A 20,114-nucleotide genomic window follows, 5' to 3' on the forward strand; every position below is an offset into this window, starting at 1 on the left:
ATCCAATATTTTTTTGTTTCAGTTTCTAATTATGGATTTTTTTTATCTGATATTTTGGTGTATTTTGGCCCAATATTTGTGGGGCGGGGGGTTTCAAATATTTTCAGTCTCTTCTGTAGTATTTTCTAATATTTTTTCCTCTTATGGTAATATTTTTGCATCTATTTTTTTTCATATTTCATCAAATGTTTTTGTATTTTTTTCTCAAATTTATGTATTATAGCTAATATTTTGTAAATATATTTTGTCATATTTGTGTATTTTTCCATTGAATATTTCTCAGTTTTATTTTCTAATATTTGTGTATTATCTGGGAATTGTTTCACTTTATGTTTTGGTCTACTAGTGGTTCCTTTTCGAGATTGGGTCGGAAAAATCCCTTTTCACGCACATGATAATCGCTCAGGACAATCTTTCAGGCACATCTGATAATCGAGCCTCTGATCGGAAGTGGGGGGAAAAGGCCCAAATGAGGCCTGATAATCAGTAAGTGTGTGACCTGAATTTGGCCGTTGTCAACACATCGCACACCACAGAATCAGGATTCTTTCTCAGGGACATCCAATAATTTGGCCTTTGCTGACTTCAATCGCAAGGGTGTGCAAATGCTGGAATTTGGCCCAATTGTCGCTGTGTGCGTACACCGCTTAAATGGGTTTTTCGTGACCCCCCCAAAAATTTTGTAAAAAATCCTTCCTAAAGGTTTGCTGTGCGGAACGTTCTAGCTTGTTGCAAACGTTGTTTAGCCGCATCTCCCTTGCCCCTCCGTGTGTTTCCTTCTCGCAAATAAAAGAATAAGAAATACAAGCCAAACCGTTGCCCCGACATCGTAAATCTTCTCATTGTTGCCGGGAGGAAGTTGGACAAAACAACCTGCCGGCAATGGGTCTTTCTTGTCACAGCCGAAAAAGTGCCATAATTCTTTTTTCAACAAAAAAACAATGTCACTCGCCATCAATCACGGCGTCAGTTATTTACGACAGGAGACGCTTGTAGCGAAATGTCGACCTCCCTCCCACAGCTTTCGAAACGGCGCACTTCCTCTACTGAAGGAACGTGCTTCCTTTCATGCAGATAACCGCTAGTGGCATATCCGTCAACAGTTTTTATTTCAGGCACGCTACCCGTGTAAATTACTTTTGTAAATTCATTTACTGCGGCGCCTTGACATACGAGTGACCCGAATTTCGGGTTTTTCCAGATACGAGATTTAAGACCCCCCCAGTCATGTATTCTTTATCATCTGCGAGGAGCTGAGACGACTGTACAGTGTATCCGTCTGACTGTCCTGTCCTGCCCCCTGGTCTCAATTCATGCAAAGTGAGACCGAAATGGTTGCATTCTTTTTGTCCACCCATCCAGCCATAATTCCATTTAATTATGTCATTACTGTTTTAATAAAGCACAATATCACGGAGTGCATTTTTTGTTCTTGAAAAAAAAAAAGCAATGTGTTATTTTTGGGGCGAGGCTGCAACAGATGAATTGCATTTTCATTCATTTCAAAGAGGAAAGTCGATTTCATGGTACGAGTGATTTGAGTTACTTGCTTGGTCAAGGAATGAATTCAACTTGGATCTCAGATTTGATATCCTATATTTCTCTAATCTTTTCATTTTGTTTTTGTTTTGAGATTTTGTAAAAAAAATATAAAACATAAAATGTAATTTTTGACTGTAAAACAAACAATTCAAAAATCAAAAATAAAAATAATTTACAGTATACTTTCCCCACAGGTTCTCTAGGGGGCAATGTCGGCCATGGTTTGCGTTCGAGAGGTCGAGAGAAAGCAAAAGAGAAGAAGACTACTTCCGTTAAAAGTCTAAACTATTTTCGAATATTGTAACGGAAACTTTGAAGATTGACTGATACAAATAGAAACTTTTATTTCCACATTTATTCATTTATCAATGCAGACAGGCGTATAACAGTTCCTTTAGCATTTACTCGCAAAAACGTCCACTGTGCTGCTTGGATACCGGAAGTGAAGCCCGGAAGCGCGCGTCAGTGTCGGAAATACAAAAATAAAAACTAAAACTGGAATAACCTCAACGTAACAAAGGCGTGCTATTCAAAGGTATGTTTATGGGCTTCAAAGTCCCTTTAATGTTCTTTCTATGGGCTTTGTCGTCTGGTCTCTTCTTATGTTTGCCCAACCGAGCTGAGCACAACGCGGCCAATGAACATTGAAGCTAACGCAGCATTGTTGTTAGCCGCGTCGCTAACTTATTTAGTTAAGTCACGTCAAGGGCTCGCTTCCCTCTTTCAAAGTCGTCAAAAACACATTTGGCGACGCAAATTGGTTGTTTGAAGAGTCGTAAATTGGCTGGGCTGCGGTTCGCAACCTGTTGCTGGCTTGGCAGGCCGCTTTTTGGCCTCTGTTCATAGTGCTCCATTTTTGGCCTTTTGCAGTCACTTTTCTAAACTCGTCAACAGTAGATTCTAACATTGCCACCAATCGCGTTAACTCGATGATCAACACAGTGTGGAGGGATTGATGACCTCTTAATCAGAATCATCTTTATTTGCCAAGTATGTCCAAAAAACACACAAGGAATTTGTCACCGGTAGTTGGAGCCGCTCTAGTACGACAACAGACAGGCAATTGACAGAGAACACTTTTGGGACATAAAGACATTGACAAAGACAGCCACTGAGCAATAAAGGGTTGCTAGTTATCTGGTAATGTGCAAAAATTGTGCAAAAAGATGTAGAGTCCTCTAGCACTGAGCGCAGTTTGAATGACTAATATAGCAATAGTCCGGCGCAATGACCTTTGTGCAAAGCGCGCCGAGACGTCAAGGGGTGTATGCAGTTTAAAGTGACGAGTAGCGCGATAATCTGGGACAATGTCGATTGTGCAAATGTTGCAGATACTCCTCAATCAGCGTGCAAATGGGGCACGTTTGATTACTCTGGCATGAGTGGCCAGTATTGGTCAACAACAAGGATGAATGCCTTCCTTCCTTCAAAGTTGCGTCGTCGAACCAACAGTGCACACAATGTCCTGACTGACTCTTGAAGCAATGTTACATTTTCGTATACGTTCACGATTATGCATTTACCGCATATTTGCGGCTAAGCATTCATGAAAAGGCAAGACGAAAAACAAAAACCTATTCGGTGTTCTTGCGCTCAGGGCAAAGCAATAACAATATTTGCTTTAGCGCCATCTGGTGGTATTTTGGTGTCAAAGAAGTGCGTTGTAGTGAGTTGGGGTTTCATTTTGACATAAGTAGTGCTTTGCCGCCCTTTTGTGGTATTATAGGCAATTACAAACCTTTAGGTGGGGCATCATCTGTGTTGTGTTCTGTACTGACCTCAAATGTTGTCATATGTTACGTGTGTGTGTTTGTTTCCCAGCCGGGTGGGAATCCGCCGAGCTGTCGGACGATGACGACATGAGCGTGGACAAAGTTAGAAGTTTCCAGCGTGGCTGTCACACGAATGGCAAACTGAAGAGCAGTCCTCCGCATTCGCATCTCCGTAAGTAAGCTTTTTACAGCCTAAATGTTCTTTTTGTTTTTGGGATTGTATAAAATGAGCTGATGTTTTTGTGACATCGATCAGAATTCCAGGACAGCGCTTTGTCTCCGACGCTTGCCCTGTTGCCAGCGAACCGCGCCGGAGAAGCCAGTGTGGCAGAATACTCGTTATTCCAAAAAAGCGATGCAGAATTTCTCCCTTTAAGGTAAAAAAAAAAGAAATGCTTATTGCCACATTTTTGTAGTTTATTGTTAATGTGTCACTGCTTAAAGTTGCCCTTTCATGCTGTGAACATTGGCATTTATTCCATAATTCTGGACTTAAAAACTTCGTCTGCAGGAAGAATTCTCGTTTATTTTAGGCTTATTTTCTGATGGTTTTCAGCAGGTCTTGGCCCGCCCACGTTTCGGTCGAAAACCTGCTTGATCTTGTGATGTCAGCGCTAGAAGTCGATCCGATTTCCTCATACTGTTTTACATACTTGGTTACCTCACAAGCAAGTTTGCGGTGTAATTTTCGTCTATATTCAAAGTCTGGATGTTTTTTTTTAGGCAATAACGAGTGAAGATCGTGAGGTTAGATACATTTGTGTAGGCTTGTTTTGTTAAACTCGAGCGCCTCGCAGGAAACAGCCGGATGAGGTCAGAAGTTTTGTCAGCTGTTTATTGTATCGATTGCATCGCTCCAAAAAAAGTTGTGAAAGATAACGTAACACAGGTGTTTTCTTTTATGACGTTTTTTTTTCTGATCCTCATGTGACCGCGGACTTTAAGCACGACTGTCAACATGGCGAACAGCTGCCATCTCCGTGCCGTGTTTGTACGGTTTTAATCAATAATTTTTTTTTTTTAGCATATTTAATTAGTGGTTGAATAATCGTGAGGCACTGTTTAATTCTTTACATCATATTATATTATGTAAGTACTGTATATTTTTATAAAGTGAAATGCAAAAAAACAAAATACAAACAAAAAATACAATATTTCAAGTCACTGGAGCTGCTCATACAAGATAAGGTTAAAATGTCATAAGATTTTTATATAAAAATGATTAGTAATAATTCATTGTCGTTAATGTCTGTTTGTGTTTTGATTCGCTAGCGCTTGTCCCGACTTTTCTGCGGGACACGAGTCTGATGAGGGCTCTCTGTCACAGCGCCCTTTGGCCCAAGAGAGCGCGACCTCCGACGGCGAGCCCACTTTCACGCCGCAGAAAGTCCACGCGGTCGGCGAGGCTGCCGATGTCGGTCACATCGCCTCTGGCTCTCGCGACACGCGACCGGATGCCGCCAGCGAGCTGTTGTACCGACAGCTGCTGTCCCAGAGCAACAAATCCACGGCGGAAACGTCCAAAGGCGAGACGAGCGCACCGAGATCCCGGCGCGACGGCGCGGAAGAGTCTTACCTCGGTTTCCTGCCGCAGTCCCAGTCCACGCCGGGGTTTCTCGAGCTCCCGTCGTCCAAGTCCGCCGTCACCTCGAGGACTCTCTCCGTCATCCCCTCCAGCGACGAGCGTTCCCAACAAGGTTATTAGAGTTTGGGAGTTTTCATTAGTTTTACTTCATTCTGACTTTTTGTTTTTCATATTTAGTTGGTTTGTTTTTAGATTGGGTTTGCTACTTTTTTGCCTTTTGAAAATGCTTAGTCGTCGTTTAGTTTTGGTGTTCTGAAATGATTAATTGAATGAATCGAAAAATTTGATGACAAAAAAAAAATCAAGCCTCAATGCAAAATCAATTAATACCCAAATACTTGATTAATGGATCTAAAAATATTCATTAGCTGCAGTTCTAGTTCTAGTATTATGTTTTATGGGATATTTGTCGGGTGCGAGATTAAAAATGAGTTCAGTGAACCTCCGCATATTCGTGGTTCAGCATTCACAAATTCTCCTGTTTGCTATGCACGAAAAGCCCACGTGCAATGTTTTTGTGCTCGGATCAAGGCAATAACAGTGTTGCTGTGGGGCCATCTGGTGCCAAGGAATTCTGTTGTAGTGAGTTGAGGAGCTTCGTTTTGACCAAAGTAGTGCGTTTTCTGCCATCTTGTGGCATCTATAAGCAATTACAATGCAGTGCAGTATAAACCTTTGTAGGGGGTCGCCAGTTACTTGCAGATTTTCCCGACTTGGAGGGCTTGGTCTCACACAGGGCGCCATTCAAGCTAGGACTTACGGATGGAATAAACCGGCAAAGGACATTTTCACTCGAATTCTCTTTGGTTGAAATTCATTTTGTGAACAGACGATGCAGTTTCAGTTGGCTGTTTCTCTTGTTTTGAATTTTCCTTTCAGTTCACGACGGGAACCCCTCCAGCGAAGTGTTGCTGAGTTCCAACGCGACGGCGAATTCCAAGGTGGGCGCGTCACTGTTAGCGTCCTCTTCTGTCGTCAGCTCGGAGGTCGAGAACTACGCCCCCTACTGGACCTCCAAACCCACTTCGCCAGCCCAACAGGCAGACCTCAACATCGAAGAGAGGATTCCGGTATGTGAAAAATGGAAAAACGCGTTCTTTTCCTTATGTTTAAGGTACATTACTCGTCGACGTGGCGAGTTTGGGGGCGGGGCTTTTGTTTGGGTGTTGACGAAAACATTACAGACAGGGATTTTATTAAGACACGTGGGAACTCTTTGAAACTGTTGGGGGAAAAAATGCTCAATGTGTCATTTAAAAGGGAATAAAATCAAAATAACACACATGAAGGCCCTTAAAGGTGTTACATTTTTTCATCAAAGCACGTCAGTGTATTTGATGTGTGGCGCTTTTATATTTCCTAGCTGTATCTCCAAAACCTCGGCATTGACCAATCGCCCGCCGACATCTTGACCCCGTTTGCGCCCAGGGGACCAATCAGGGAGCCGGAATTCTCCCCCACCGATCTCAGCACCATCAAGGATTCCCCGGGAGGCACGCCCACGAAGTCGTCCGAAGGTAAAGAAAGCTTGTTTCCTCTCTCGTCGCTAATGTTCCACGATCTTTACAGTGGGGATCGGGCAGATCATTTTTCTGCGGATAATTGATGCCCATTAGAACTTTTTTTTTTTTTTTATCCCAAAAATTCTTGAATTGGTCATGGAATGATTGTAATTAATAAGTCAAGGTAACACCGTGAACACATTTTAAATGACAGATTTGATAAATTATTAAAAATAAATTTTGATTAAACTATAAAAAAAAGAGCATTATTGGTTGTTTTTTTTGATATTTTTAGTGTGATGATTACGACAAGTAATCAAATATCAAATTAATTGGCAACTATTTTGACAGTTGATTCATCATTTGGAGACCTTGCTTAAGTTAAAGTTGTTCACGTCTTCAGATTTCAGGCTTCGTTCAGTGAATATTCTCCGGTTTGCGTCGTCCTCCATGAAAGCAGACTGATTATGTTTGTGTTTTGTCAAAATAAGAAATTTGCAAACTTGTGCTTTCACTTTGGAAAACAAGCATCAACATTTTTGCTGACTTTCTGACATATTATGGACCAAAAATCAATTATTACAATAATGGTTAGTTGTAACCCCCAAAATTAAAATTTGCACATGTACAGTTTAACTCTGAAATTGTTTGTAACCTCTATAACCAGCCCATCGTTCTATTTTAGAATGTAAAGCAATGTTTACAGTTTAATGTTGTTGAGCCCTAATAATGTCTTGTTTTGGAATTGCAGCCGGCAGCCCTCCAAAAGGAGAGTTGACGGACTCCGCTGCGTCGCTCCCTTCCAGCCGGGACAGTCTTCCGGGCGCCACCCGGCGTCCTGCCGCTCTCCCGAATCCCCGCTCGGCCGAGAGTTCAACTCCCCGAGCTCGCTCCTCGCCGTTCGCGGTCCGGTCGTCGTCTGGCTCGGAGAAAGCGGCAGAAGGTTCCGCGTGCGTGAGCTCGTCGGCAAAGCTCACCGTCGCGCCGCCCGCTGTCGAGATCGGGGATACAGCGTCGCCTCGGCGGGCCGAGCCGGAAGGCTGCAGCGCCGCCCCTCACTCGCCCATTGCCGTCGGACCGCCGCCGGCCGCGGACGCCCGGGAGCCCGCCTCGCTTCACGCACATCCTTCGGATGCGTCGGACGAGGAGGTGTCGCTTCCGGACGGTCTCGTGCCGGTCCCGGAGGATCCGGAGGATCGATCGGTGATGAGCGACGGGAGCGGTCGGAGTTCGCTGACCGTCCGGGTGGCCGAGCTGCTGCGGGGGGGATCCCCTGGCGCCGGCGTCTCGGACCGCGACCTCCCGAAACACAAAAGTGAGAGCCTTCGCTTGCTGTCACAACTTTACAAGAGCAGAGTTATTGCACGTATACGTTTCTGTCAGTAGGGGGCACTTTTGAGTCGAGTACAAGAGAACACCTGTCTTCCTCTGCTTTTTCGGGCATGCCTTCTTTGTGAGACTTTTTGCGGGTCGACTCATGATCGGCATGTATGTTGCAGTGACATCAACATGTGTTTGCCTTCCAGAGAGCTTCATCTTGAAGCTGTCGGAAGGCCATTTTGACTCGCTGGAGTTGGACAAAGAAGATCGGCGACGCATCGAAGAGATCAAGGCGGCGATGCTCTCGAACAACTTCGTGACGGTGAGGTCGCCGTGGCTACAAACGACTGCAGTTTGAACATCAAACTTGCGTTCGCACAGATGCATGAACGCATTAGATGGTTTCCGCAAAAAAAGAGAAAAAAAAGGGCAAATCTCGTGTAAAGGTAGAAGTTCTGCTTCAACTCTTAAGTAAACAAAAAAAAAAAGTATTGCACTGAATTTAATGTTCATCAGTAATTGAGTGTTCCATGTCAATTGTATGCAATACACATTTTGATAACTTTGCAGATCGAAAATGGCAAAAAAAACTTCTCTGTACACAAAATAGTTTCCCACTTTTATTAACTTGCATCATGCTATCAAAATGTGTTTACTAATGTTGTGAACTGACTAACAAAAAATGTTAAATTAGCTAATGATAACAACAAAAAATACACCTTAACGCGTATGTTTTTTAAGACTAAACATAATTTTTGAAAGCCAGAAGCTGGTAGTTTTGAGACTGGTACAAAACGCCTTTGCCACAAATTCATGGGAATGAATTGCTTATAGTTACCACAAGATGGCGGCAAAGTACTAAAAACGCAGAGCATGAAAAAAAGCATCAATACCATGCTTCTAGAATGTATGCGATCATCAACCCGCGTTACAGAAATGACGCTGTTTTCGGTAGTTCAATTATTCAGCGCAAACAAATGGCCTGACATGAGGATCATCAATCGTATTAGCGCTAACCAAGCGGCCCAAATAACGCCTCAGCACAAACTCGCCTGACATCACATGCAGGCAAACAAATAACACATTCAACTCTTCTTTCGACATTTACATTGCAAACGTTTTTAGTTTAAGAACTTTAATGATTTAAGTGTTACTTTTATGTTAGTTTTGTGTTACTTTGGTACGCAAGTCAGGTCGGGGTTGTCGTCTGCGGTGTTGCAGGGAACGTTCGAGAGCGTCGCGTTTACAAACTTTGCAGTGCACCCAAATGCATCATTCCTTCTTTCTTCGTGACGTCATCACCTTGTGGCCCTCCAGAGCGAGAGCAGCACGGACACGGAGACCACGGCGGCGTCCGGCGCGTCGCGGCCCCTCTCGGACCTGGCGGGCGCGTGGACACCCGTCCTTCCCGGAGCCGAGCCCATCTACCTGGATGCTCGCGAGATCGCCGGCGTTGACGTCAAGGCGCACACGTCCATCACGATCGCCGCCCGTAAGCGCCCCGCCGCCGCCTCCTTGCTGCCGCCCGAGCCCCTCCTGCACGCCCAGCTGGATGCAGGGTTTGTACGCAAGTATGCAATTTCATTTGATACACTTGCAGGTCTGGAGAAGTGGAGAAAATGGTGGAAAATGTAAATATGTTTCCATATTTCAAAAACTGGCCTTAATAAGAAAAATCCATCCATTCTCCGAGCCGCTTCTCCTCACGCTGGTCGCGGGAGCGCTGGAGCCTCTCCCAGCTGTCATCGGGCAGGAGGCGGGGTTACCCCCTGAACTGGTTGCCAGCCAATCGCAGGGCACACATAAACAAACAACCATTCGCACACACATTCACACCTACGGACAATTTAGAGTCTTCAATTAACCTACCCTGCATGTTTTTGGGATGTGGGAGGAAACCGGAGTGCCCGGAGAAAAGCCACGCAGGCATGGGGAGAACATGCAAACTCCACACAGGTGGACTGAATAGAGCGTCTGCCTCACAGTTCTGAGGACCGGGGTTCAAATCCCGGCCCGCCTGTGTCACTCCCGCGACCCTTGTGAGGATAAGCGGCTCAGAAAATGGATGGATGGATGGATCTGCCAAAAGAACAAGAACATTTCTTAAGACAAAGTAAACATAGCTAGCAGCAAAACGGATTTCATAAAACTGGTGTAGATATACTACTTACACCTGTAGAATTGTTTATTTTTGTTAACCTACTCGAAAAATTTCTGCACCCCAAGTTAAAATACATAATGAAAAAATGTTTGTTTCTCTTTGTTTAGTTTGACAGTAAACTTAGTGGGCGTGGCATTAAACAGCTCCAAACCGCTTTTTGATGAAACATTCACTGTTTGCCAAACTTATTGTAAAGTGAGTTGAAATGAATTTACTTCCACCATAAAGCGCTCATATCTCAAGTTTATTCTCGCATGTCAAAGCAAAAATTCAGCTGATTGGTGGGCGACTGGTTAGAGCGTCAGCCTCACAGTTCTGAGGACCCGGGTTCAATCCCCGGTCCTGCCTGTGTGGAGTTTGCATGTTCTCCCCGTGCCTGCGTGGGTTTTCTCCGGGCACTCCGGTTTCCTCCCACATCCCAAAAACATGCATTAATTGGAGACTCTAAATTGCCCGTAGGTGTGAAAGTGAGTGCGAATGGTTGTTTGTTTGTATGTGCCCTGCGATTGGCTGGCAACCAGTTCAGGGTGTACCCCGCCTCCTGCCCGATGACAGCTGGGATAGGCTCCAGCACGCCCGCGACCCTAGTGAGGAGAAGCGGCTCAGAAAATGGATGGATGAAAAACTTGAAAGTTGGGTCACTTGTATTTCAAGGCACCACGGTTACACACCACTTTGGCCTGAGCAGAAAAACTGTGAATAGGTGAGTTTTTCTGCAAATAATGGAAGATAGTTTCCCCCCCCCAGGCCAAAAACAACAAATTGCAATAGATGAATTCACAAGTAGCGAATCCCAAAAATGCGGTGGAACACCGTACAGTGGACCCTCTCTATTCGAAGCAGGTCAGGACCAGGTCGGACCACCGAGAGCAAAATTCCATTACATTGGGAAAAATATTTATTAAAACTCAAAAATTCTTGAATAAGCGCAGATATACTGCCAATAAGTGTTTTCAGGATTGTTTCCCCCCTAAAAAAAAAAAAAAAGAAGAAAAAAAACCAAAAATGTGAGGAAATGTTTTTTTCTATACATTTTTTTTAAATCCAAAAAAAACAAAAAATGGAAAAAAAAACAAATTTGGGGAAAATTATTATTATTTTTTTCTTCTTTAAAACCCAGAAATTCTTGAAGGGGGGTTAAAGTCTAGAAAATTGGGCTCTGGAAAAGAATGTGGTTTTGAATGGTCAACTGCGTAGGAATCCTGCGGCTGGGAAGTCGTCAGAGGAGGAAGGAGGAAGCCAGAACGCCACGCACGCGGACTCGGCCGGTCGCCCGGAGGAGACGTCGCGCCGCCGTCACGTCGCCGAGGACAGCACTATCCCGTTCGCTCAAGTGTCACGCGCCCACCTCACCCTCTCGCCGAAGCCCCCCGAGCGAGCCCCCCGCGCTTCGACCTCCTCGTCATCATCCTTGTCGACTTCGCGGCTAACGGCGGAGCCTGCCGCCCACGGGTTCGTCCCGCTGAGTCGCTCCTCCCCCGCCGTCAGCGGCACGGACGAGGGCGTCGGCCCGTCCGGCCCCCCGCCCCAGTGGGACGGACGCGGATGGCCCGCATCTGCTCTAGCTCCTCCCTCTACCCCCCCTCCTCATCATCATCATCATCAGTCTGTCACTGGCAGCAGCATGAGGAGCTACACACCAGAAACTCCAGGTACGATCATCATGGCCACCATTTCAAATATCACCTTTTAACTTTTCAATTAGTTAGGTAATTATGTGTTTCTAATTTTAAAAAAATGGATATATATACATACATATATATATATATATATATATATATATATATATATATACATACATATATATATATATATATATATGTATATACATACATATATACATATATATATATATATATATATATACATATATATATATATATTGATTTGTGAGAGTCAGTTGCGCTCACTTGAATTTCTTTTCTTTTTATGTATCAAATTTTATGTACATAAGTTAAAAAAAAGACGTTAACAGTGTCTTTAACGTATGAAAAGAAAAAGTTTTCTAGCTTTTGTCAACAAAGAAAATAAGATAATAATAAAAATCAAAGCTTTTACATTTTAGTGCTTTTCAAGACACCTGAGTCAAACAGTTTTAAATTTTAAAAAGCAAAAAATATAAATATTGAAATTCCTTTTTGCTTCTCCTAAAAGTAAATACATCTTAAAAGATAAGACGTTTTAAATATAGTTTTTTTTTTTTGCATTGGCAACACTACGTAAAATCTTTATCAAACTGATTTCAAGTATTTCAGTAATGAAAGCAAATTTGTATTTCATCAAATCTAACTCACAAACTATCATCTAGAATGTTAATGACTAAAAGTAATATTTATGCATATGCGGAATTTATAAGCATTATTACTTCATGTAAAAAAAAATAAATAAATTAAGAGAAAAAATATTCTTCAAAAATATAGAATAGAATTAATAAAAAATATGTATCTCTATAATATATATATATATATATATATATATAGTAATGAAAATATTAGTTTGAAGTAACCCAATTTTTTGGAATATTACATTTTTATTGCTTTATTTTATTTCTTAAGATTTCATCATGTATTTATTTTGTAATTGGTATTGCTGAAAATATTAGTTTGACGCGCACACTAATTGTAAGAATTGCATGCTACACTAACTACGTTTCAATTTTAAAATGTTTTTGGTATTTTTTAATTGAAGCAATTTTTTGATTGGTCCATTATAAGAAGGACCATAGTAAAGATCTCCAAGAAGGTCAAGTTTTGTCGTTTCCCAGACTGTATAAAGTTGACAAGTTCATATTTAAAAAATGGTCAAAAATGTTTTTTGTTGTGCCACGCAGTAAGGGACGACGAGTGCGCGGCGCGGGCACCGCCGCCCGCGCTCCGTCCGTACAAACCTCGCGGCGCCAGCGAGCTCTTCTTCTTGCCTCACGCCGAAGCCGACGCGTCGTCCTCGTGCACCACCGTGGAGAGCTCGCACACGGGTAAGAGCGCAGCGGCCGTTCGAGCCGAAAAAAACGAACAAAACCCCCCCAAAACGTTTGATGTTTCATCAACGGGATCAAATTTCCGGCTGGAGCGAGCGCGAGCGCGGGCGAACGAAGGCCCGCCTCCTTCTCACATTTCTTCACTGGTTCTTGCATTCATTCAACTGCTTCGTCCCGTAAACTGCTGCTTCATTTTCTTTTTGTCTTTTATTAATCTCATTCAATTCATTGATCAAATAAACAAAATTAATAAAAGAAATTAAACTTTAGTAAAAAAAAAAAAAAGAAACAGTTTGACATATTGAGCATTTTTTTTTTTTTTTTTTTTTAATTTAATGATGGGTTAATGAATTATGATTAAACTAGTTGTAAATAACAAAAATGTGAGTTTTTGTCATTAAACAGATTTTTACGTGTTAAGTCATTTTAATGCATTTATCACAAATGATTGATTTATTGCAGTGAAACAATATACAAAATATTAATAAATGCCTCATACGCTTAACAATTTGGCTTGTATTGAATAATCAATTCATCATAATTTAATTGTAAATAACAAAATGCAAATGGTTATTTAAATTGGAAAATTATAAATTTTATCTAGTTTGCAGGTATTTTTACATTTTTTTCCTATTTATCGCATAAAATTATTGATTTATTATAAATAAAACAAAAGAATAAAAGTAAACAATTTACTTATGTTCAAAAATGTTGAGTGTATTAAATGATTGGCTAATTAATCCTAATGACTTTTATATTAAATAAGAACAGAAAATGAGTGAATGAAATTTAATTTGGAAAGTAATCAATTGTACACATTTTGTATATATAAGTATAATTTTGTTGTATAAATGTATCCCATGAAACGGTTCATTTATATAATGTAGAAAAACCAAAATGATTAAATAATAAGGTAATTGTAATTTGATTTTAAAGACTACAATACGAATAAGTGTGGCTTTTGTCAGTAGGCCCGTCTTCCAGTCGGGCCCAGCGTCGGCTTTGGCAGCTGCTGCCGCTTTGTAACGCGAGCCGCTGCATTATTGATGATGCGCGCAAAGCCACACAAAGGACGGGAGACGCGAGACCGGACCCCCCCCCCCCCCCCCCTCTAACGTCAACGTCGCCACGTTCTCCCCGCCAGGTCTGGACGACGCGGTCCCGCCGCAGTTCCCCGCCGAGGTTCTGGGCCAGACGGACCCGGGCCTGGACCGCGGCGTCACCATCAAGCACGCCGAGGGCATCTACAGCAAGAAGCGCGCCAACGCGCTGCCGCGCTCAGGTCAGCCACCAATAATGCGGCGACGACGACAAGCAGACTGCGGAAATAATCTTCGCAGTATCGGAGGAATTTAGATTTGCAGAGCGAGCCGCTATGATGTTTTGATTTATTAAATGGATATGAATATATTTATGATTCCAAAGATATTATAGAAATGTAAACTTGTACAAATACATTTGAATATTTTAAACATAATGCTTATATTTAAAAATTTATGAAAATATATCAAATCAATTATACAATTTATAGGCACAAATGAAATGTATTTATAACAATATATTTCATATTTCTTGGTTTAAAGCAAACCGAGTAAAAATATTCACACAAAGTAGTGTGATCAATATATATATATATATATATATATATAGAGAGAGAGAGAGACCTTGTTTAAAATATAATATACAGCACATAAAGGTCAACAGCGGAGGTCAGCGAGTACTACGTCACGCGTGCGGGTGTTTGTGTCGCTAGGTGGCGCTGTGGCGTCGGATGAAAGATTTCCTCAAGCGAGCCAGCGTGACGCCTCCGCACTGGAGCGCCTCAGGTCGGGAGGCGGAGTTACGCGGGAAGCGGACCGATGGCCGCTGGCGTCCTCGGACAGGGAGGCGTGGCTACTGGAGCAGCTGCGGCGCCTGTCTGATCTCATCCTCACCACCGGGGGCGCTGACGCGCCGCTCGCCAGGACAGATTACGACCAGACACGGGTGACTTCCTCCGCATCACTTTTTTTTTTTTTTTTTTTATGAAAAGACTTCCAGACAAGTCGCAATCTTACGAGAATTGTCAATTACAATAAAATTAGGTGGCCTTTTTTGTTTTAAAAAATCAACGCAATTTATTCAGGAATTAAAAAAATAGTATTAACAGAATATATATTTCTTTTGGGCGGAAAATAAAAGCCAGAGGACTTTTTTTTTTCCCAGGAAAGTTTTTTTTTTGTTGAAAATATTTGTAATATAATGAAAATAGGGTTAATTTTTACGTGATTGGTCAAAATCGTCAACTTTTCAAATGTTCGATTTTTACTTTCGCGGCGACAATTTTATTTGAAGAATTGTTTTGTTCTCAAAAAAACATTGAATCTTGTATTTGTTTTTACTTCAAAATGAGATTTTATTTACAATTCTTTTCCTCAAATAATGAATTCTGAAGAGTAGATCTTTTTTCTCAGAGACGACAACATTATTCTTGTGAAATGTACTTTTTTTTTTTTTTCTCCCCAAAAAATTAAGACATTTTTTCCAATAATATTACTACTTTTTGAAAAAAATAAAATGCATTTACTGTATTGTAACATTCAAATAATTATTAAATATATTTTTGGGGTAATTCTAAACAGTCTTGGAAAAGAAAATGCAGCTTTATTTTCAAAACATTTTTTACTTGAAAATACGTTCCGATTTTTATGCTCAAATAAAAAAAAGAGACTATTATCTAAGAATACAGAATTTAGTTTTTATTTAACATCACAAATTTATACTACAAAAAACTAATTCTCAAAAGTGCAGCCTTTATTCTCTTGACATTAAATGATAACTAGATTAGAAACCAAAATTGCAATTAATCTGTAATTGTATTTTATTTTTGAATCCTTGTTGTTCGTAACGTATTTTGCGGTGGCAGGCGCGCACGCGGCAGCCGCACGCCTCCGCGTGCGTTCTTTGTCCCGCCGACAGAGACGAGTCGAGCGCCACGTCGTCTACGCTGGACACGGACCGCCTGGTGCGGGCGTTCGGCGCCCGCCGCGTCCTGAGCGCCAAGACGCCCAAGAGCGCCGCCCGCCTCCACAAACTCTACGGCGAAGTGGCCAAGCAGAGGGCGCAGTGGGAGGGGCGGAGCTTCAACACGCCGCCGCCGTCGGACACCACCGTCACCGAGACGTCCAACGTATGTTTGCGCGTTGCTTTTTTTTTTCATTATAACTTTTTTTTTTTCCTGCCCAGGAATGTGACTTGAATCTTGTAAGTTTGTTTTTCTTTTTTTTTCTTTTTCAGCATATGATAACTTTAATCAAAATCGTCTATTCTTCTTGACTAGAAAAGTATAACTTTAATCTCATAAAATTTTCTCTAAAAAACATCTTAAAAGTTCATAAAATGTCTGAAGTTCTTTTTTTATATGATTATGGCTACTTTTCTTTTTTTTCTGAGAAACACATTTTCTCAAACAGTAACTTAAAAAACCAAAAAATCTTGAGTCTTAAAACTTGAGAAAAATAACTTTTTCACAAGCTTTTTTGACTGCAGATTACAGTTTTTGGGCGAACAAATATTATTTTAATCTCATACACTGATTACAACTTTATTCTCAAACACTTGAAATTAGTACAAATTTAATCATGTTATTTATTATCATTATTATTGCTTGACATTTTTACTTCAAGAAATTCCTCTTCCCAATTTTGTATTGAAAAATATCTCTTTAATTTCGGAAGATGACAATTTATTTCTCCAACTGTTATTCTTGTAAAATAATGCGCTGTGCGCCGAAAAAAAACAAAAATTTCGTTCTTGTGACATTTTCTGTTTGGCAGGCGACTGGCTCGTCGTCGTCAACGGGCTCGTCGTACACCGCGACGCCGCAGCCCAGAACCTCCAAGAAGCCGCTCAGCAGAGGCCTCCAAGCAGGCAAGTAAACAAACAAACAGACTGACTGCTTTCAGAAATCACATTCAGCGGTTTTTCTGGCTTGAAAGTTAGGTTTATTTGTCTCTATCAGTTGATGTAGAGATCGTGTGCAACGCGACGCGCCTTCGCACCCGAGACGTGGGAACCATGTTCCCGCCGGCGGGACGAGCGGTCAAAGGTCACGTGAGCTCCCTCAAGCACAAGAAGACGCGCGCCCCACCGAAGCTCCCCAAAGGTACACCGTGACGCCGCTCGAAAGACGGACGCGGGCTCGAAGCGATTCGATGAGTTTGAACGTTTGCGGGAATGTGCGACTTATCAGCGGTGTGGTGGTTCGTCCCGTTGGACGACGACTCCAAGGAGAACCGGCCCGAGGAAGAAGCGGCGCTAGAGGGACTACAGGAGCCGGACGAGCCGGACGCTCCGGAACCCGGGCCGAGTACGGTGTGGTACGACGACGCCGCGGCCAAAACGGCCAGAGAACCCCTCGGATCGCGACAAGTTGACGACGACATTGTACATCTTGCGTCCTCCAAAAGCGGCCATCAAGTCCCTTCTCTGCAGGTTACGCTTCAAATTAACATGCAAAAACGGTTCGGAAGGAGTATACAAAGCTGCCAGTTACTTGTTAATAGTAAGACTGTTGTCGTTTTGTGTTTGTGGCGCCCCCCGCAGGAAGCTCTGGCCACGCGACGGGCCGACTTCATATCGCGCTCGCGTCGACGGGTTCAAATCTTGCGTGGGAGGAAGATGAACGGAGGCAGGCTGCCAGGTCAGGACAGCGAACGCAGCGCGTCACTAACGTCACGCTTTTACACACATTTTTCAGTTTCTTTAACAAGCAAGCGTAATTGTTCCAATTTTGACAATAATGGCGTTGCAGGCGGCGGCGTGCCCAGGAGGGCGGTGCCCTGGAAGGAAATGATCCAGCGGACCAAACGGTAACAACATTTCCAGATGTTTTTTTCTTCTTGACTTGCAAAAGATCTCGTCATTGTTTTAGCTTTTGTCCAGGATGTACGAAAGGCTTCCGGAGGTTCTGCGCAAGCTGGAAGCAGACCGAAGGGAAGCGCAAAACCAACTGAACCAACTCAATCTCCAGATTTACAACAAGGTGAACGCACACAAAGACGCAATGTTTGGCTCAGATATTGGCTTTTTTTTTGACATTTCAAGATTAAATTATTCTTGGGACAAAACTACTTGCAAACGTAGGACTATATAAAAAAGAAAAAAATTCTCCCCAAAAATATAAATTTTCTCATACAACTGCTTTTCTCATTGAAATAATTGCCAAATTATGGGTTTCACACAAACACAAATTCCTGGAAAACATTTTTCATTGGCAAAAAAATAATTTCCTCAACAACATTCAAAAACACATTTTCGTTACAAAAATCTGACTTGATTAAAAAAGGTTATTTTCTCTTGAAATGTTTTAATACTTTGTTTTTTTCTTGTATCTCTCATACAACTGAATCAACTTTTTCTTGCCGTCTTTCTAGAGAATCACCAAACGTCGCCTGGACAACCGCAATGCTGTCAGACATGAAAAGCTTTGGTGAATTCATCCCTGGACTTTTTTATTAATAATTTTTAAATGTAGCACTGAAATCAGGTTGGGCATTTTTTTTTTTTATGTTTATGATAAAATAGGTCACAAAGAAGAAATGTTTTCAAAATTAAACATGGGTTGACAAGCCACACTTTATTGATAAGCATCTTGTGTCCATGCACTACAGACACGCACAAACATGAACATCTACCAATGTATTTATTTTTTTTCATCCTAAACACAGAAATGTTTGTGTTACAGCTAAAAACAAAAAAACTGGTTTCTTCCAGTTAAATGAATTCAAATATTATATTCCACTTGCATGCCTTTCTGTGACTCTTCCAGTCTCTTTTGGAACGTTCCGTGGCCGCGTGCGTCCCTCGGAGAACGTCGCGAGGCTTCGGACATGAAGTTCTCAGAGGAAAGTGGCCATTTAGCTGCGAATGTCATCACAGAGATTACAGAGACTGGAGAAGTCACAGAAAGCCTGTCCGAGAACATACCCTGAACTCTGATGTGCAAACTTGGCTAAAAGGGGGGGGAAAAAGTCCACATTTACATGTAGTTTATGGTGGGACGGTAAGTTAACGTCAGTGTTGGGAAGATGACTTTGGATATGTAGTTGGTTACGATTACAAGTTACACTGTTGAAAATGAAATAGTGTAATGATTCAAATACTTTCAAAAAGTAATATCATTACACTTGATTACATTTCTGAACCCCTTGAATGTTCTAAAAAAAAAAGAAGCATAGATTATTTTGGAATTAATTACATATTTGTTATTTACCCAAATAATAAACTGATAAAACATGATGAAATGGAAATAAAAATGTTTGTTGCTTGACCGAAGGGCAAACCTGCACAATTTAGAAAATCTCTCTCCATATGACAAACCAGATAAGTGAATGTTCCATTTAAAAAAAAGTCCACAAATTTATAAAGCTGAAACTGTTCAAAAGTGTAACTAGGAGTCAGACTAATAGATTCCACCACAAGGTGGCGCGTTAAGCTCATGTTTGGAACTACAGCAGATTGGCACATGACCAGAGAGAGCCCATCATAAGCGTCGGCTTTGGAACGAGGAAGTAGAAACAAATTTGATCTTTTGTGACTATTTTTCATCCGTCCATTTTCTGAGTCGCTTCTCCTCACGCGGGTCGCGGGCGTGCTGGAGGCGGGGTACACCCTCAACTGGTCGCCAGCCAATCGCAGGGCACATACTAACAAACAACCATTCGCACCTACGGGCAATTCAGTCGTGACTAAAATTGTGATGGAAATTTCTAAAAGCAAATAATTGAATTCCATATTTTTCCCAGTAATGTAATGGATTACATTTGCGTTACTCCCCAACACTGGTAACATGCTACATAAGGCTAATAAACGCTCATGACTGCCCAAGAAGCCGCCGGGTACGTTACGGGCACGAGGAAGAAGGCGATGATGAGGATGACAAAGCTCAGGTGCGCAGGAGGCCGTGGACGTGGCGGAGTTGTCGTTGTGTCAGGAGCAGGCGGTGGACCTGCTCCTGACCCCGAGGACACGGGACCATCACACGGCCAACCAGCACGCAGTCGCCGTCGCGCTTCTCCTCTTCCGCCTCAACATGACAACACAACATTGATGACAAATTTAAGATCAAAAATGGATTTCGGCTTTTTCTGGCTCCTCAATAACAAAATACGTGTTACTTCTCCCCCCCAAAACGTTCGTACAATCAACTATCATTTTGTTGTTAAGCCCTGTGTGGATAAAAGATAACGGCGGCGAGTGCGGCACGCCGCGTGCG

General features: G+C 42.1%; 2 protein-coding genes across 17 annotated transcripts in view; one reads left to right on the top strand and one right to left on the bottom strand.

The window, feature by feature from the left end:
- The first annotated feature begins 1,821 nt into the window (after positions 1-1,821).
- Positions 1,822-18,474, top strand: alms1 (ALMS1 centrosome and basal body associated protein). 2 transcript variants are annotated; one of them, XM_061793799.1, is made up of 21 exons: positions 1,822-2,077; positions 3,364-3,486; positions 3,571-3,691; positions 4,587-5,011; positions 5,779-5,969; positions 6,263-6,416; positions 7,153-7,716; positions 7,928-8,043; positions 9,039-9,292; positions 11,080-11,534; positions 12,713-12,856; positions 14,004-14,141; positions 14,613-14,845; positions 15,765-16,028; positions 16,675-16,768; positions 16,860-17,003; positions 17,091-17,332; positions 17,444-17,540; positions 17,652-17,709; positions 17,783-17,882; positions 18,274-18,474. In XM_061793799.1, the coding sequence occupies exons 2-21, from the start codon at positions 3,402-3,404 to the stop codon at positions 18,331-18,333; spliced, it is 3,939 nt and encodes a 1,312-aa protein (XP_061649783.1). In that variant the 5' UTR covers positions 1,822-2,077; positions 3,364-3,401; the 3' UTR covers positions 18,334-18,474. The 2 variants fall into 2 exon arrangements, with proteins under 2 accessions (XP_061649783.1, XP_061649784.1); XM_061793800.1 differs by having other exon boundaries at positions 9,039-9,280.
- dctn1b (dynactin 1b) overlaps positions 18,458-20,114 on the bottom strand; it is a 35,566-nt gene continuing 33,909 nt past the window's right edge. For 11 of the 15 annotated variants that reach the window (XM_061793810.1, XM_061793814.1, XM_061793813.1 and 8 more), the window contains one exon: positions 18,458-18,760. In XM_061793810.1, the coding sequence (XP_061649794.1) occupies positions 18,614-18,760 (147 nt within the window). In that variant the 3' untranslated portion in view covers positions 18,458-18,613. Of the gene's footprint in view, positions 19,926-20,114 lie in introns of all 15 variants that reach the window. The other 4 variants (XM_061793816.1, XM_061793817.1, XM_061793815.1 and 1 more) reach the window with 2 other exon arrangements.

Source organism: Phyllopteryx taeniolatus, chromosome 13 (assembly GCF_024500385.1).
Source record: "Phyllopteryx taeniolatus isolate TA_2022b chromosome 13, UOR_Ptae_1.2, whole genome shotgun sequence".
Taxonomy (NCBI): domain Eukaryota; kingdom Metazoa; phylum Chordata; class Actinopteri; order Syngnathiformes; family Syngnathidae; genus Phyllopteryx; species Phyllopteryx taeniolatus.

What these genes read in the sequence shown, in the direction of transcription:
- alms1 (XM_061793799.1), top strand. Translation starts at nt 3,402, where the DNA reads ATGAGCGTGGACAAAGTTAGAAGTTTCCAGCGTGGCTGTCACACGAAT. An exon ending in GCAGAATTTCTCCCTTTAAG is followed by an intron (nt 3,692 to 4,586) that starts GTAAAAAAAAAA and finishes TTGATTCGCTAG; the next exon opens with CGCTTGTCCCGACTTTTCTG. An exon ending in CGTGGAGAGCTCGCACACGG is followed by an intron (nt 12,857 to 14,003) that starts GTAAGAGCGCAG and finishes TCTCCCCGCCAG; the next exon opens with GTCTGGACGACGCGGTCCCG.